This window comes from Oncorhynchus mykiss, chromosome 3 (genome assembly GCF_013265735.2).
Source record: "Oncorhynchus mykiss isolate Arlee chromosome 3, USDA_OmykA_1.1, whole genome shotgun sequence".
Lineage (NCBI taxonomy): Eukaryota > Metazoa > Chordata > Actinopteri > Salmoniformes > Salmonidae > Oncorhynchus > Oncorhynchus mykiss.
The window spans coordinates 82,312,059-82,330,704 of record NC_048567.1 but is presented as its reverse complement, the minus strand read 5'-3'; the positions used below and the strand labels follow the sequence as shown (position 1 = coordinate 82,330,704).

The 18,646-nt window shown below is 45.9% G+C and overlaps 1 protein-coding gene across 5 annotated transcripts in view; it reads left to right on the top strand.

Moving 5' to 3' along the window:
• The window catches only part of pard3bb (par-3 family cell polarity regulator beta b), a 288,351-nt gene that overhangs the window by 255,378 nt on the left and 14,327 nt on the right, over positions 1–18,646 (top strand). For all 5 annotated transcript variants that reach the window (XM_036975336.1, XM_036975337.1, XM_036975335.1 and 2 more), the window contains one exon: positions 16,533–16,745. In XM_036975336.1, coding sequence (XP_036831231.1) covers positions 16,533–16,745 — 213 coding nt within the window. The remainder of the gene's footprint in view (positions 1–16,532; positions 16,746–18,646) is intronic.

The following is an 18,646-nucleotide window of genomic DNA, read 5'->3' as shown; positions in this document are numbered from 1 at the left end:
GGCCGAAGGTGTTTGATGGGACCGAGTTCAGGACTCTGTGCAAGCCAGTCAAGTTCTTCCATATCGATCTCGACAAGCCATTTCTGTATGGACCTCGCTTTGTGCACTGGGGCATTGTCATGCTGAAACAGGAAAGGGCCTTCCCCAAACCGTTGCCACAAAGTTGGAAGCACAGAGTCTTCTAGCATGTCATTGTATGCAGTAGCGTTAAGATTTCCCTTCACAGGAACTAAGGGGCCAACACCCGAACCATGAAAAACAGCCCTTCCACCAAACTTTATAGTTGGCAATATGCATTCAGGATGGTAGCGTTCTCCTGGCATCCACCAAATGGTGAAGCGTTATTCATCACTCCACAGAACGTGTTTCCACTGCTCCAGAGTCTAATGGCGGCGAGCTTCACACCGCAGTACTGTGTAGTAGTGTTTAGTGTATAGTAGTGTGTGTAGTAGTGTGTGTAGTAGTGTTTAGTGTGTAGTAGTGTGTATAGTAGTGTGTATAGTAGTGTGTGTAGTAGTGTGTGTAGTAGTGTTTAGTGTGTAGTAGTGTGTATAGTAGTGTTTAGTGTATAGTAGTGTGTAGTAGTGTGTATAGTAGTGTGTGTAGTAGTGTGTGTAGTAGTGTTTAGTGTGTATAGTAGTGTGTATAGTAGTGTGTGTAGTAGTGTGTATATTAGTGTGTATAGTAGTGTGTAGTAGTGTGTGTAGTAGTGTGTATAGTAGTGTGTATAGTAGTGTGTGTAGTAGTGTGTTTAGTAGTGTGTGTAGTAGTGTTTAGTGTGTATAGTAGTGTGTGTAGTAGTGTGTATAGTAGTGTTTAGTGTTTAGTAGTGTGTGTAGTAGTGTGTGTAGTAGTGTGTAGTAGTGTGTAGTAGTGTGTGTAGTAGTGTGTAGTAGTGTGTGTAGTAGTGTGTGTAGTAGTGTGTAGTAGTGTGTAGTAGTGTTTAGTGTGTATAGTAGTGTGTGTAGTAGTGTGTATAGTAGTGTTTAGTGTGTAGTAGTGTGTATAGTAGTGTGTGTAGTAGTGTGTAGTAGTAGTGTGTAGTAGTGTGTAGTAGTGTTTAGTGTGTATAGTAGTGTGTGTAGTAGTGTGTATAGTAGTGTGTGTAGTAGTGTGTGTAGTAGTGTGTATAGTAGTGTGTGTAGTAGTGTGTATAGTAGTGTGTATAGTAGTGTGTAGTAGTGTGTAGTAGTGTGTGTAGGTGGTGATGATGTTGTCTCACCCCTGGAGGTCTGGTAACTGAATATGTTTTCAACAGATGGGCTATGCTTGTTCAGCTGCTCTTCCTGCATCTCTCTTTCTGACCTAATTTCCTACAAACTTAGTTACTGTGTGTGTGTGTGTGTGTGTGTGTGTGTCAGGATTTCAGGTAGCCTGGTAATTGTATTATTTTTAATAAGGAATAAATAACATTGTTGCCGGGGCAAATTGACTGGGACAAAAGACAATCCTTTTGCAAAATGATGCTTCTTCATTGATCGGTGAAAATACCAGTCGATACGTTTGACCCTCATGCTTATGTGTCTATCGGTTCATTTGCATAATTTTAGTGGGATTTAATTGGACCTTGTGTATTGGCGCTAGTCGTCATTTATCTTATCTATCACACAGCATTCAGAGCTTATTCTTTGTGGAATATCGTTTTTCAGACAGCGCTATGCTACTGCAGCTCCTCATGTCCTCAGCTCCTCATGTCCTTAGCTCCTCAGGTCCTTACTACTACAGCTCCTCATGTCCTCAGCTCCTCAGGTCCTTACTACTACAGCTCCTCATGTCCTTACTACTACAGCTCCTCATGTCCTCAGCTCCTCAGGTCCTTACTACTACAGCTCCTCATGTCCTTACTACTACAGCTCCTCATGTCCTCAGCTCCTCAGGTCCTTACTACTACAGCTCCTCAGGTCCTCAGCTCCTCAGGTCCTTACTACTACAGCTCCTCATGTCCTCAGCTCCTCAGGTCCTTACTACTACAGCTCCTCTTGTCCTCAGCTCCTCAGGTCCTTACTACTACAGCTCCTCATGTCCTTACTACTACAGCTCCTCATGTCCTCAGCTCCTCAGGTCCTTACTACTACAGCTCCTCAGGTCCTCAGCTCCTCAGGTCCTTACTACTACAGCTCCTCATGTCCTCAGCTCCTCAGGTCCTTACTACTACAGCTCCTCATGTCCTCAGCTCCTCAGGTCCTTACTACTACAGCTCCTCATGTCCTCAGCTCCTCAGGTCCTTACTACTACAGCTCCTCATGTCCTCAGCTCCTCAGGTCCTTACTACTACAGCTCCTCATGTCCTCAGCTCCTCAGGTCCTTACTACTACAGCTCCTCAGGTCCTCAGCTCCTCAGGTCCTTACTACTGCAGCTCCTCAGGTCCTTACTACTACAGCTCCTCATGTCCTCAGCTCCTCAGGTCCTTACTACTACAGCTCCTCATGTCCTCAGCTCCTCAGGTCCTTACTACTACAGCTCCTTAGGTCCTCAGCTCCTCAGGTCCTTACTACTACAGCTCCTCATGTCCTCAGCTCCTCAGGTCCTTACTACTACAGCTCCTCATGTCCTCAGCTCCTCAGGTCCTTACTACTACAGCTCCTCTTGTCCTCAGCTCCTCAGGTCCTTACTACTACAGCTCCTCATGTCCTCAGCTCCTCAGGTCCTTACTACTACAGCTCCTCATGTCCTCAGCTCCTCAGGTCCTTACTACTACAGTTCCTCTTGTCCTCAGCTCCTCAGGTCCTTACTACTACAGCTCCTCATGTCCTTAGCTCCTCAGGTCCTTACTACTACAGCTCCTCTTGTCCTCAGCTCCTCAGGTCCTTACTACTACAGCTCCTTAGGTCCTCAGCTCCTCAGGACCTTAATACTGCAGCTCCTCAGGACCTTACTACTACAGCTCCTCATGTCCTCAGCTCCTCAGGTCCTTACTACTACAGCTCCTCTTGTCCTCAGCTCCTCAGGTCCTTAATACTGCAGCTCCTCAGGACCTTAATACTGCAGCTCCTCATGTCCTCAGCTCCTCAGGACCTTACTACTGCAGCTCCTCAGCTCCTCATGTCCTCAGCTCCTCAGGACCTTAATACTGCAGCTCCTCATGTCCTCAGCTCCTCAGGACCTTACTACTGCAGCTCCTCAGCTCCTCATGTCCTCAGCTCCTCAGGTCCTTACTACTACAGCTCCTCTTGTCCTCAGCTCCTCAGGTCCTTACTACTACAGCTCCTCTTGTCCTCAGCTCCTCAGGTCCTTACTACTACAGCTCCTCAGGTCCTCAGGTCCTTGCTGCTGGAGTGAAACACATGTTTTTATAAGCCCAGTCATTGCGCAACATTTATAAACACAATCTGTTTGTTAAAAACAGTTTTGATGGCCACGTTTTTTTTAAAAGAGCTACTATTTTTCTTTCTCAACTTGTAATTGAAGTGCGCCTCCCATTCACCGATCAAGTGCATAGGCATCGGTAGGCAGGCTATCGGCGTGCCACTCACCGCTTTACAATGATCTGGAGGCCTTGTTTGAAAGTAGCCAAAAATCAGACCATAGAAACGTAGAGGGAATTATTTTTCCCTCCTAATATGATAACAATTATACCATTGAAAACATATTTTCTCTCCTGTTCTATTGGGGTTCATATCAACTTTCTTTCAATTGTCTAGAAGCTAAAGGCACAATCCTATAGTTATATTGACAACCCGTTGTAGTCGGTACGTCTTTAGTTTAAGACAACAGGATCAAGTCTGAAGGGTTGAAGAACAAGAGAGAAAAACCAGCGATTACACACATATATTCCTTACAAATAGAAAACTATTTGTAGCAATTATATGAAAAGGGAACAACATTCCCAACGCTTTCCTTGTCAATAATACTATTTTGTCCATAATCTTGAAGAATGTTAATTACCTCACTTGTTTGAGACCACAAAATAAGCCAAAATAGCTGCTAATAGTTTTCTATTGAAAATACTGTGATTGAATAATTTTGTTTTTTGAGAGTAAATTATATATATATAAAAAAAAAAATTTAAAAGTGAATTCTCATTTCTACACACTCTACCTGGTTTAATTGGTTTATGTTTACGTGAGCAGTTGTTGTTTTTTTCACATGGTTGTTTTCTATTCGTAACTATGGAGACCAAGCAGCTCCTCTAGTTACACACATCTGTTCTTTATCTCCGTGACAACCCTTACTTCAAACTACTCTTTGAGTAATGGCCAGTGTTTTCTCCCTGGCGCGTGTCTGAAGATCCCGTATTCCACTTTATAAAACGTTCCGTTCAGCTGGTGGTTTTACTGATTGACAGACTAATGTTTATTAACATGTAGCCTTGCCCAACAGGCCCAACACTTTGCTGACTCGGTGTGTTCGGAGACCCCTGCCTGCTAGCGCCCTGCTTTCTAAAAGCTCAAATCTCATCTTTATGCGCTTTGACACATTTCATTATTAGCATGGTCTTAAGAGGGCTGGCAAGCTCTGAGCTCTGGGGATTTCATCTGGCTAAAACCTCCTCTGTAGGTATCTGTTACTCTGTTGCTGGGCAATACACAGGAACCCACCCTTCTCTTTCTTCTCTCTCTCTGCCTCTCTTTCTCTCTCTCTCTCTCTCTTTGCCTCTCTCTTCTCTACCTCTCTCTTCTCTCTCTGCCTCTCTTTCTTCTCTCTCTTCTTTACCTCTCTCTTCTCTCTCTCTCTGCCTCTCTTTCTTCTCTCTCTTCTTTACCTCTCTCTTCTCTCTCTCTCTGCCTCTCTTTCTTCTCTCTGCCTCTCTTTCTTCTCTCTCTCTGTCTCTGCCTTTCTTTCTTTCTTCTCTCTCTTTTCTACCTCTCTCTTCTCTCTCTCTGCCTCTCTCTCTTCTCTCTCTTCTCTCTCTCTGCCTCTCTTTCTTCTCTCTCTCTCTGTCTCACTTTCTTCTCTCTCTCTGCCTCTTTTTGATTGGCTGCTTCCAGCCCTGTTTGGGACTCCCACTAGTTGATTGGCTGCTTCCAGCCCTGTTTGGGACTCCCACTAGTTGATTGGCTGCTTCCAGCCCTGTTTGGGACTCCCACTAGTTGATTGGCTGCTTCCAGCCCTGTTTGGGACTTCCACTAGTTGATTGGCTGCTTCCAGCCCTGTTTGGGACTCCCACTAGTTGATTGGCTGCTTCCAGCCCTGTTTGGGACTTCCACTAGTTGATTGGCTGCTTAAAGCCATGTTTGGGACTTCCACTAGTTGATTGGCTGCTTCCAGCCCTGTTTGGGACTTCCACTAGTTAATTGGCTGCTTCCAGCCCTGTTTGGGACTTCCACTAGTTGATTGGCTGCTTAAAGCCATGTTTGGGACTTCCACTAGTTGATTGGCTGCTTCCAGCCCTGTTTGGGACTCCCACTAGTTGATTGGCTGCTTAAAGCCATGTTTGGGACTCCCACTAGTTGATTGGCTGCTTCCAGCCCTGTTTGGGACTTCCACTAGTTGATTGGCTGCTTCCAGCCCTGTTTGGGACTTCCACTAGTTGATTGGCTGCTTAAAGCCATGTTTGGGACTCCCACTAGTTGATTGGCTGCTTAAAGCCATGTTTGGGACTTCCACTAGTTGATTGGCTGCTTAAAGCCATGTTTGGGACTTCCACTAGTTGATTGGCTGCTTCCAGCCCTGTTTGGGACTTCCACTAGTTGATTGGCTGCTTAAAGCCATGTTTGGGACTTCCACTAGTTGATTGGCTGCTTAAAGCCATGTTTGGGACTCCCACTAGTTGATTGGCTGCTTAAAGCCATGTTTGGGACTTCCACTAGTTGATTGGCTGCTTCCAGCCCTGTTTGGGACTTCCACTAGTTGATTGGCTGCTTCCAGCCCTGTTTGGGACCTCCACTAGTTGATTGGCTGCTTCCAGCCCTGTTTGGGACTTCCACTAGTTGATTGGCTGCTTAAAGCCATGTTTGGGACTTCCACTAGTTGATTGGCTGCTTCCAGCCCTGTTTGGGACTCCCACTAGTTGATTGGCTGCTTAAAGCCATGTTTGGGACTCCCACTAGTTGATTGGCTGCTTCCAGCCCTGTTTGGGACTTCCACTAGTTGATTGGCTGCTTCCAGCCCTGTTTGGGACTTCCACTAGTTGATTGGCTGCTTAAAGCCATGTTTGGGACTCCCACTAGTTGATTGGCTGCTTAAAGCCATGTTTGGGACTTCCACTAGTTGATTGGCTGCTTAAAGCCATGTTTGGGAGCTTTCCCCTGAACCATTAGATTCCAAAGCTTGTTTTTATTAAACCATCTACCCCAAAGCAACACACAGCGAGACAGAGAGAAACGTTGAGCAGGACAGTTCCTAGAGAGGAAGACAGCTGCCTTTTCTTTGCCTTCTATTCCTTAGTAATTTCCTTTGATTGGCAGAGAGGAAGAGACAGGATATCCGTCTGAGGTTTGACACGACGACCGGCGTACTGCAGATAAAATGATTTAATAAAATACACGTGATGAACCTGTAGCCTCTTAAGAAACATGAGACTCATGAAATGTCTGACAATTCATCATGTTGTCTGTGTTTGACAGAGGGGTAAATAGAGAATGAGAGGGGTAAGTAGAGAATGATAGGGGTAAGTAGAGAATGAGAGAAAGAGAGGGCTAAATAGAGAATGAGAGGGGTAAGTAGAGAATGAGAGGGGTAAGTAGAGAATGAGAGGGGTAAATAGAGAATGAGAGGGGTAAGTAGAGAATGAGAGGGGTAAGTAGAGAATGAGAGGGGTAAATAGAGAATGAGAGGGGTAAATAGAGAATTAGAGGGGTAAGTAAAGAATGAGAGAAACAGAGGGCTAAATAGAGAATGAGAGGGGTAAGTAGAGAATGAGAGAGGTAAGTGGAGAATGAGAGGGGTAAATAGAGAATGAGAGAGGTAAGTAGAGAATGAGAGGGGTAAATAGAGAATGAGAGGGGTAAGTAGAGAAAGAGAGGGGTAAGTAGATAATGAGAGAAAGAGAGGGGTAAATAGAGAATGAGAGGGGTAAGTAGAGAATGAGAGGGGTAAGTAGAGAATGAGAGAAAGAGAGGGGTAAATAGAGAATGAGAGGGGTAAGTAGAGAATGAGAGGGGTAAGTAGAGAATGAGAGGGGTAAATAGAGAATGAGAGGGGTAAGTAGAGAATGAGAGAAAGAGAGGGCTAAATAGAGAATGAGAGGGGTAAGTAGAGAATGAGAGAGGTAAGTGGAGAATGAGAGGGGTAAATAGAGAATGAGAGAGGTAAGTAGAGAATGAGAGGGGTAAATAGAGAATGAGAGGGGTAAGTAGAGAATGAGAGAAAGAGAGGGGTAAATAGAGAATGAGAGAATGTTAAATAGAGAAAGAGAGAATGATAAATAGAGAATGAGAGGGGTAAATTGAGAATGAGAGAAAGAGGGGGGTAAATAGAGAATGAGAGAAAGAGGGGGGTAAATAGAGAATGAGAGAAAGGGGGGTAAATAGAGAATGAGAGAAAGAGGGGGGTAAATAGAGAATGAGAGAAAGAGGGGGGTAAATAGAGAATGAGAGGAGGAGAGAGAGTGAGAGGCAGGAAGAAATGGTAAGTGGAGTGGAAAGAGGTGGTGTTTGTGACAGTTTTGCTAATGAGGGAGAGAGAGAGAGACACTGGGGTGGTATGCTGGTTATTATACTAAACCATTAAAGGAGGAGGACTGAGCAGCAGTAGCCCACCACAGATCACTACCTTGAGTCTGTCTCTCTCTATCCCCCATCTTTTTCTCCCCCCCGCCCCTTCTCTCTCTCTCCTTTCCAGATTAGCAGGATGCCTGACTCATGGCTTTTCACTAAACCGACAGAAAGACACTGAACACTGCTGATTGAGAAACAGCTACATGAGATCTGAGCTGGATCATTCTGCATCTCTCTCCCCTCTCTCTCTCTCTCTCTCTCTCTCTCTCTCTCTCTCTCTCTCTCTCTCTCTCTCCTCCCTCTCTCTCTCTGTCTCTCTCTCTCTCGCTCTCTCTCTCCTCTCCCCTCCTTTCCTCTCCTCTCCTCTCCTCTCCTCTCCTCTCTCTCTCTCTCTCTCTCTCTCTCTCTCTTTCTCTCTCTCCCCTCTATCTCTCTCCCTCTCTCTCTCTCTCTCTCTCTCTCTCTCTCTCTCTCTCTCTCTTTCTCTCTCTCCCCTCTATCTCTCTCCCTCTCTCTCTCTCTCTCTCTCTCTCTCTCTCTCTCTCTCTCTCTCTCTCTCTCCTCGCTCTCTCCTCTAGAGAGTAGTGCACTATATAGGGAATAGGGCTCTGGTCTAAATAGTGCACTATATAGGGAATAGGGCCCTGGTCTAAAGTAGTGCACTATATAGGGAATATGGAATAGTCAACAGTAGTGCACTATATAGGGAATAGGGCTCTGGTCTAAAGTAGTACACTATATAGGGAATAGGCTGCCATTTGGGACACCCTCACATTCTTTAGAAGAAGGCTGACAGGGAGGAGAGCAGGAAGCTGCTGACTGACTGGCTTTTTACTGGCTGGCTGACTGGTTGGTTATTGGCTAGCCGACTGGTTGGTTATTGGCTAGCTGACTGGCTGACTGGTTACTGGCTGACTGGTTGTCTGGCTGTTTGACTGGCTGGATACTGACTGGCTGGTTACTGACTGGCTGGTTACTGACTGGCTGGTTACTGACTGCCTGACTGGCTGGTTACTGACTGGCTTTTTACTGACTGGCTGGCTGACTGGTTGTCTGACTGGTTACTGGCTGGCTGGCTGACTGGTTTGCTATTGGCTAGCTGACTGGCTGACTGGTTACTGGTTGTCTGGCTGTTTGACTGACTGGTTACTGGCTGTCTGACTAGTTGGTTATCGGCTAGCTGAGTGGCTGACTGGCTGGTTACTGACTGGCTGTTGACTGACTGACTGACTGGCTGGTTACTGACTGGCTTTTTACTGACTGACTGGCTGTCTGACTGGTTACTGGCTGGCTGGCTGACTGGCTGAATGGTTGTCTGACTGGTTACTGACTGACTGGTTGTCTGGCTGTTTGACTGACTGGTTACTGGCTGCCTGACTAGTTGGTTATCGGCTAGCTGAGTGGCTGACTGGCTGCTGACTGGCTGGTGACTGACTGGCTGACTGGCTGGTTACTGACTGGCTGGTGACTGACTGGCTGACTGGCTGGTGACTGGCTGGCTGGCTGCCTGACTGACTGGCTGGCTGGCTGACTGGCTGGTGACTGACTGGCTGGCTTACTCTCCCTCCCTCTAAGAATTGATAAAAAGTTTGTTGTGCGTTCACCTTGAAAGCCACCATGTTGGGCTAATAGGGATTGATGGATCCATTTGTCTAGGAGTCCATCTGTTTGCGTGTGTACCTGAGATCACACACTCTCATCTCTCGCCAGTCTCTCCTTCTGAGCCAGACTTCATCACACTCTAACCCTCTCCTTCTCCTTCTGATGCTGCTATGCAGCTGTTTAAAACTATGACAGGTTCCCCATTTCTGAGCTGCCAGACTTCATGTGTGTACTGTGTGACAGGATGGGCCCTCCCTCAGTGACCTCTGCCCCCTACATCCCTACACCGCCGCCTCGCTAACCCGAGGGAGGGGGGGAGGGAGGGAGAGAGAGAGGGGGGAGGGGGAGGGAGGGAGAGGGGGGAGGGGGAGGGAGGGAGAGGGGCAGGGGGAGTGAGGGAGAGAGGGAGGGAGTGGGAGGGGGAGGGAGTGAGGGAGGGGGAGGGAGGGAGGGAGGGAGGGAAGGAGGGGAGGAAGGGAGAGAGGGAGGGGGAGGGAGGGAGAGGGGGAGGGGGGTGAGGGAGAGAGGGAGGGGGCATTACCTGACTGAATAGACAGCTTGCTCCCGACAGTCTGTCCATGTGGTAGCTAGTCAGCCATTTGAGATGTTGAAGAGTTATTTAGGGCTTACTGGATCATGTTTTAAAATGGAACCCTTATATCATGCTTGCCTTAGCATTTACTGGTAGACACATTGTCTCACGCCCTGACTTTAGAGAGCTTGTTTATGTCTCTATTTGGTTAGGTCAGGGTGTGATGTGGGGTGGGCATTCTATGTTTTCTATTTCTTTGATTCTGGCCCAGTGTGGTTCCCAGTCAGAGGCAGCTGTCTATCGTTGTCTCTGATTGGGGACCATACTTAGGCAGCCCTTTTTCCCACCTGTGATTGTGGGTAGTTGTCTACGTGTCGTGGCCTGTGAGTACTACGTAGCTTTACGGTCGTTAGTTATTTCTTGTTTTGTTTAGCGACATTATAAATAAAATGTACGCTCACCACGCTGCACCTTGGTTCGTTCCTTTCGGCGAGCTTGACTACGTCTTTCCTACCAATTCTGCTGGTCGCTGCTCCATAAAACAACAAGGTGTCTCTCTGCCTGACAGCTTATCTATAGGCTATATGTGTGCATTGCTCACACGTGATAAATAATCAACACAACGAACGAACAGCTTCGGGGGAATCCCATCTGTTTATTCAATGTCTGATTTTTTAATCAATTATATGTCCTAGATTAAAAAATAGCATGATTACAATACTGTTTTCACTAACGGGGAAGATCAACTGACCCAGAGGGCTTCCAAAACATTCCATGTATGTACCCACAGCAGAGAACACACACACACACACACACACACGCAGGGGAATTCCCGTGCCGTTGTTTCCTCTTCAGGAAGTGGGTATAGTTTTGGTCACATTACTGTTTGAATAAATGGTTTGCAGTATCGTAGCCTGATAATCCAAATGATTCACGACCCACTTCCACGTCTAGTTTTTACCTTGTTACTGTTGGGATGTTAGTTACTGATTTTAACAGGAACAGAGAAACACGCTTTTTCTGGTACAGAATTTAGCTGGGTGCCTGGAGCGTGATCATTCTGAGAGAGAGAGAGGGAGGGAGGGAGAGAGGGAGGGAGGGAGGGAGAGAGGGAGGGAGGGAGGAAGAGATGGAGGGAGGGAGGGAAGGAGGGAGAGAGAGAGAGAATTGTATGTGTGTTATATATATATACAGTGCCTTGCGAAAGTATTCGGCCCCCTTGAACTTTGCGACCGTTTGCCACATTTCAGGCTTCAAACATAAAGACATAAAACTGTATTTTTTTGTGAAGAATCAACAACAAGTGGGACACAATCATGAAGTGGAACAACATTTATTGGATATTTCAAACTTTTTTAACAAATCAAAAACTGAACAATTGGGCGTGCAAAATTATTCAGCCCCCTTAAGTTAATACTTTGTAGCGCCACCTTTTGCTGCGATTACAGCTGTAAGTCGCTTGGAGTATGTCTCTATCAGTTTTGCACATCGAGAGACTGACATTTTTTCCCATTCCTCCTTGCAAAACAGCTCGAGCTCAGTGAGGTTGGATGGAGAGCATTTATGAACAGCAGTTTTCAGTTCTTTCCACAGATTCTCGATTGGATTCAGGTCTGGACTTTGACTTGGCCATTCTAACACCTGGATATGTTTATTTTTTAACCATTCCATTGTAGATTTTGCTTTATGTTTTGGATCATTGTCTTGTTGGAAGACAAATCTCCGTCCCAGTCTCAGGTCTTTTGCAGACTCCATCAGGTTTTCTTCCAGAATGGTCCTGTATTTTGCTCCATCCATCTTCCCATCAATTTTAACCATCTTCCCTGTCCCTGCTGAAGAAAAGCAGGCCCAAACCATGATGCTGCCACCACCATGTTTGACAGTGGGGATGGTGTGTTCATCTGTGTTGCTTTTACACCAAACATAACATTTTGCATTGTTGCCAAAAAGTTAAATTTTGGTTTCATCTGACCAGAGCACCTTCTTCACATGTTTGGTGTGTCTCCCAGGTGGTTGTGGCAAACTTTAAACAACACTTTTTATGGATATCTTTAAGAAATGGCTTTCTTCTTGCCACTCTTCCATAAAGGCCAGATTTGTGCAATATACGACTGATTGTTGTCCTATGGACAGAGTCTCCCACCTCAGCTGTAGATCTCTGCAGTTCATCCAGAGTGATCATGGGCCTCTTGGCTGCATCTCTGATCAGTCTTCTCCTAGTATGAGCTGAAAGTTTAGAGGGACGGCCAGGTCTTGGTAGATTTGCAGTGGTCTGATACTCCTTCCATTTCAATATTATCGTTTGCACAGTGCTCCTTGGGATGTTTAAAGCTTGGGAAATCTTTTTGTATCCAAATCCGGATACCATAATTGCAAAGCAACAACAGGTTTTTAGATATAAAAAATAAATGTAAAAATATATACATATTACATGTACATAAGTATTCACACCCTTTGCTATGAGACTCCGAATTGAGCTCAGGTGCATCCTGTTTCCGTTGATCATCCTTGAGATGTTTCTACAACTTGACTGGAGTCCACCTGTGGTAAATTCAATTGATTGGACATGATTTGGGAAGGTTCATACCTGTCTATATAAGGTCCAACAGTTGACAGTGTATGTCAGAGCAAAAACCAAGCCATGAAGTCAAAGGAATTGTCCGTAGAGCTCCAAGACAGGATTGTGTCGCGGCACAGATCTGGGGAAGGGTAGCAAAATAATTCTGCAGCATTGACGGTCCCCAAGAACACTCCATCATACTTAAATGGAAGAAGAACAAGAACCCAATGGTCACTCTGACAGAGCTCCAGAGATCCTCTGTGGAGTTGAGACAACCTTCCAGAAGGACAACCATCTCTGCAGCACTCCACCAATCAGACCTTTATGGTAGAGTGGCCAGATGGAAGCCACTCCTCAGTAAAAGGAACATGACAGCCCGTTTGGAGTTTGCCAGTCCATGAGAAACAAGATTCTCCGGTCTGATGAAACCAAGATTGAACTATTTTGGCCTGAATGCCAAGCATCATGTCTGGAGGAAACCTTCAAACATCCCTACGGTGAAGCATGGTGGTGGCAGCATCATGCCTGGAGGAAACCTTCAACCATCCCAACGGTGAAGCATGGAGGTGGCAGCATCATGTCTGGAGGAAACCTTCAACCATCCCAACGGTGAAGCATGGAGGTGGCAGCATCATGTCGGGAGGAAACCTTCAACCATCCCAACGGTGGTTGCAGCATCATGCTGAGGGGGATGTTTTTTAGCGGTAGGGACTGGGAGACTAGTCAGGCTCCAGAGAACTCAGGACTTCAGACTGGGGTGAAGGTTCACCTTCCAACAGGACAACGGCCCTAAGCACACAGCCAAGACAATGCAGCAGTGGCTTCGGGACAAGTCTCTGAATGTCCTTGAGTGGCCCAGCCAGAGCCCGGACTTGAACCCGATCTAACATCTCTGGAGAAAACCTGAAAACAGCTGTGCAGCAACGCTCCCCATCCAACCTGACAGAGCTTGAGAGGATCTGCAGAGAAGAATGGGAGAAACTCCCCAAATACAGGTGTGCCAAGCTTGTAGAGTCATACCCAAGAAGACTTGAGTCTGTAATCACTGCCAAAGGTGGTTCAACAAAGTACTGAGAAAAGGGTCTGGATACTTAAGTCAATGTGATATTTGAGTTTTTTATTTAGAATACATTTGCATCAATTTCTAGAATCCTGCTTTTAGCTTCATCATTACGGGGTATTGTGATGTCATTATGGGGTATTGTGATGTCATTATGGGGTATTGTGATGCCATTATGGGGTATTGTGATGTCATTATGGGGTATTGTGATGTCATTATGGGGTATTGTGATGTCATTATGGGGTATTGTGATGTCATTATGGGTTATTGTGATGTCATTATGGGGTATTGTGATGTCATTATGGGGTATTGTGATGTCATTATGGGGTATTGTGATGTCATTATGGGGTATTGCGGTGTCATTATGGGGTATTGTGATGTCATTATGGGGTATTGTGATGTCATTATGGGGTATTGTGTTGTCATTATGGGGTATTGTGATGTCATTATGGGGTATTGTGATGTCATTATGGGGTGTTGTGATGTCATTATGGGGTGTTGTGATGTCATTATGGGGTATTGTGATGTCATTATGGGGTATTGTGATGTCATTACGGGGTATTGTGATGTCATTATGGGGTATTGTGTGTTGATTGATGAGGGGGGGGAAACACAATTGAATCCATTTTAGAATAAGGCTGTAACATATCAAAATGTGGAAAACAGGTCAAGGGGTCTGAATCCTTTCTGAATGCAGTGTAGGGTGACAGCCATACAGACCTCATAGAGACAGGGTGACAGCCAAACAGACCTCAGAGAGGTCACCTCACTGGCATTCCATCACACTCATGATCCAAGCAGTGGCAATAACATCATGTACAAGCTGATTGACCCTGTCTCCTGATTGACAATACATTTAACCTTGTCTCCCGTCACACAGCTCAAATAACACCAAGCAAAACATCACTCACAAGAACGACAGACACCAGTGTTCCAGCTAAGAGTGTTTGGTGGTTTGGGCAGAGATTTGATGAATCAAAATCAAGATGAGTCACATGACTATAACACAACCAGGAAGCCTATATATATATATATATATATATACAGTGCCTTGCGAAAGTATTCGGCCCACTTGAACTTTGTGACCTTTTGCCACATTTCAGGCTTCAAACATAAAGATATAAAACTGTATTTTTTTGTGAAGAATCAACAACAAGTGGGACACAATCATGAAGTGGAACGACATTTATTGGATATTTCAAACTTTTTTAACAAATCAAAAACTGAAAAATTGGGCGTGCAAAATTATTCAGCCCCTTTACTTTCAGTGCAGCAAACTCTCTCCAGAAGTTCAGTGAGGATCTCTGAATGATCCAATGTTGACCTAAATGACTAATGATGATAAATACAATCCACCTGTGTGTAATCAAGTCTCCGTATAAATGCACCTGCACTGTGATAGTCTCAGAGGTCCGTTAAAAGTGCAGAGAGCATCATGAAGAACAAGGAACACACCAGGCAGGTCCGAGATAGTGTTGTGAAGAAGTGTCATCATGGGGTATTGTGATGTCATTATGGGGTATTGTGATGTCATTATGGGGTATTGTGATGTCATCATGGGGTATTGTGATGTCATTATGGGGTATTGTGATGTCATTATGGGGTATTGTGATGTCATAATGAGGTATTTTGATGTCATTATGGGGTATTGTGATGTCATTATGGGGTATTGTGATGTCATTATGGGGTATTGTGATGTCATTATGAGGTATTGTGATGTCATCATGGGGTATTGTGATGTCATCATGGGGTATTGTGATGTCATTATGGGGTATTGTGATGTCATTATGGGGTATTGTGATGTCATTATGGGGTATTGTGATGTCATTATGGGGTATTGTGATGTCATTATGGGGTATTGTGATGTCATTATGGGGTATTGTGATATGTCATTATGAAGTATTTTGATGTCATTATGGGGTATTGTGATGTCATTATGGGGTATTGTGATGTCATTATGGGGTATTGTGATGTCATTATGAGGTATTGTGATGTCATCATGGGGTATTGTGATGTCATTATGGGGTATTGTGATGTCATTATGGGGTATTGTGATGTCATTATGGGGTATTGTGATGTCATTATGGGGTGTTGTGATGTCATTATGGTTGTATTGTGATGTCATTATGGGGTGTTGTGATGTCATTATGGGGTATTGTGATGTCATTATGGGGTATTGTGATGTCATTATGGGGTATTGTGATGTCATTATGGGGTATTGTGATGTCATTATGAGGTATTGTGATGTCATTATGAGGTATTGTGTTGTCATTATGGGGTATTGTGATGTCATTATGAGGTATTGTGTGTAGATTGACGAGGACATTTTTTTCTTTAATCAACTGAGTAAGGAAGTAACAAAATGTGGAAAAGTCAAGGGGTCTGAATACTTTCCGAATGCACTGTACATTTCTCTCTGGAGGCAGTGTCCATATATCTCCCTCTAGGGGCAGTGTCCCTATATCTGCCTCTCTAGGGGCAGTGTCCCTATATCTGCCTCTCAAGGGGCAGTGTCCCTATATCTCCCTCTAGGAGCAGTTTCCCTATATCTCCCTCTGGGGGCAGTGTCCCTATATCTCCCTCTGGGGGCAGTGTCCCTATATCTCCCTCTGGGGGCAGTGTCCCTATATCTGCCTCTCTAGGGGCAGTGTCCCTATATCTCCCTCTAGGAGCAGTTTCCCTATATCTCCCTCTGGGGGCAGTGTCCCTATATCTCCCTCTGGGGGCAGTGTCCCTATATCTCCCTCTGGGGGCAGTGTCCCTATATCTCCCTCTAGGTGCAGTGTCCTTATATCTCTTTCATGGAGCAGTGTCCCTATATCTCCCTCTTGGGGCAGTGTCCCTATATTTCCCTCTAGGGGCAGTGTCCTTATATCTCTTTCATGGAGCAGTGTCCCTATATCTCCCTCTGGGGGCAGAGTCCCCTTCTCTTCTCCTTCTTCCTCTACTGTCCCCCTCAGAGGGCTCTCCTGCCCAGGTCCCTAACCTGTCTCCCTCTCCCCTCCTCAGAGGGCCCTCCTGCCCAGGTCCCTAACCTGTCTCCCTCTCCCCTCCTCAGAGCCCTCCTGCCCAGGTCCCTAACCTGTCTCCCTCTCCCCTCCTCAGAGGGCCCTCCTGCCCAGGTCCCTAACCTGTCTCCCTCTCCCTGTCCACTTACCATGTTTATCTCCCCTCCTCAGAGCCCTCCACGGCCGTGGACCTTGGTCCTACCTTGGGTTTGAAGAAGTCCAGTTCTCTGGAGAGTCTGCAGACGGCCATGTCAGAGGTCCGGAAGAATGAGCCCCTCCCCTTTCACAGGCCACGCCCCCACATGGTCAGGGGGAGGGGCTGCAACGAGAGCTTCAGAGCGGCCATTGACAAATCTTACGACGGACCAGCTGATGAAGATGATGGTAAGATATCAGAGATGGAGAGACACACACACACACACTCCCTCTCGCGCACCAACCCTCTAACCTTCCAACACTTAACCTGTCTTAACGACTGACGACAGGACACAGAAGACAGGATATGTGCCCACTGTCCACAAAATGAGGGAGGGGGGGGGGGGGATCTATGGGATAGCTACAAAGAAGTTAAAATATGACGTGTCCTAACATTCAAATCCCAGAATGCAGTATAACTGCAGTACACTATATTGTTTGCAGCTTGACGTCATCATAGTGCGTGGCTGCGGGAAACACTCGGTTGGTTATTTTAACTAAAACAATAACCAATCTTTGTTTTTTTTTGCCTGGATTCCGCGACGTGGTTAGCTTTTAACAGCAAGGAGCACTATTTCTTGTCCCGGTATCCCGCTTAAGTGACAGGTTGAAGCTTGACAGATTCGCTAAGCTGCTAGCCATCAAGCTAACAAAGTTGGTCCCAGAGGAGTTTTCCACTGAAGTCCTCTTTGTCTGGAGAGGCACATGGTTCCAGAGCTGTAGGAGATGTATCTACTACACTTTGTCTGGAGAGGTACATGGTTCCAGAGCTGTAGGAGATGTATCTACTACACTTTGTCTGGAGAGGTACATGGTTCCAGAGCTGTAGGAGATGTACCTACTACACTTTGTCTGGAGAGGTACATGGTTCCAGAGCTGGAGGAGATGTATCTACTACACTTTGTCTGGAGAGGTACATGGTTCCAGAGCTGTAGGATATGTATCTACTACACTTTGTCTGGAGAGGTACATGGTTCCAGAGCTGGAGGAGATGTATCTACTACTACTAGTGGTTAACCACTAGGCTGTCTCTAACCACTAGGTCACCTGTCTCTAACCACTAGGCCACCTGTCTCTAACCACTAGGTCACCTGTCTCTAACCACTAGGTCACCTGTCTCTAACCACTAGGTCACCTGTCTCTAACCACTAGGTCACCTGTCTCTAACCACTAGGTCACCTGTCTCTAACCACTAGGCTACCTGTCTCTAACCACTAGGTCACCTGTCTCTAACCACTACGTCACCTGTCTCTAACCACTAGGTCACCTGTCTCTAACCACTAGGTCACCTGTCTCTAACCACTAGGTCACCTGTCTCTAACCACTAGGTCACATGTCTCTAACCACTAGGTCACCTGTCTCTAACCACTAGGTCACCTGTCTCTAACCACTAGGTCACCTGTCTCTAACCACTAGGTCACCTGTCTCTAACCACTAGGTCACCTGTCTCTAACCACTAGGTCACCTGTCTCTAACCACTAGGTCACCTGTCTCTAACCACTAGGTCACCTGTCTCTAACCACTAGGTCACCTGTCAATAACCACTAGGTCACCTGTCTCTAACCACTAGGTCACATGTCAATAACCACTAGGTCACCTGTCTCTAACCACTAGGTCACCTGTCTCTAACCACTAGGTCACCTGTCTCTAACCACTAGGTCACCTGTCTCTAACCACTAGGTCACCTGTCTCTAACCACTAGGTCACCTGTCTCTAACCACTAGGTCACCTGTCTCTAACCACTAGGTCACCTGTCTCAACTAGTGTTAGACGGATGAGTAAAATCACAACATTTTTGTTTTAGTAGAGTTCCACATCCAACAAGACATATCGGTTCAGGGATGAACATTGCGTAGGAGTGACGCCATCTGATGTGAGACAAAGCCCAAAAACCCAACATAAGTAGCAAACTTCCTTGGCCAATACAACACTGATCAAAACACTTTTACTACTTCAGACAGACACCAACAGTCTTACTTCCCTTGGCAGCCAACTAAATCTTCACACAAATAATGGCTGAAGTCATTTTATGGCCTGGCGATAGATTTTTCTTCCTTTTTTTGGGGGGGGGGGGGGGGGGATGTTGGGCC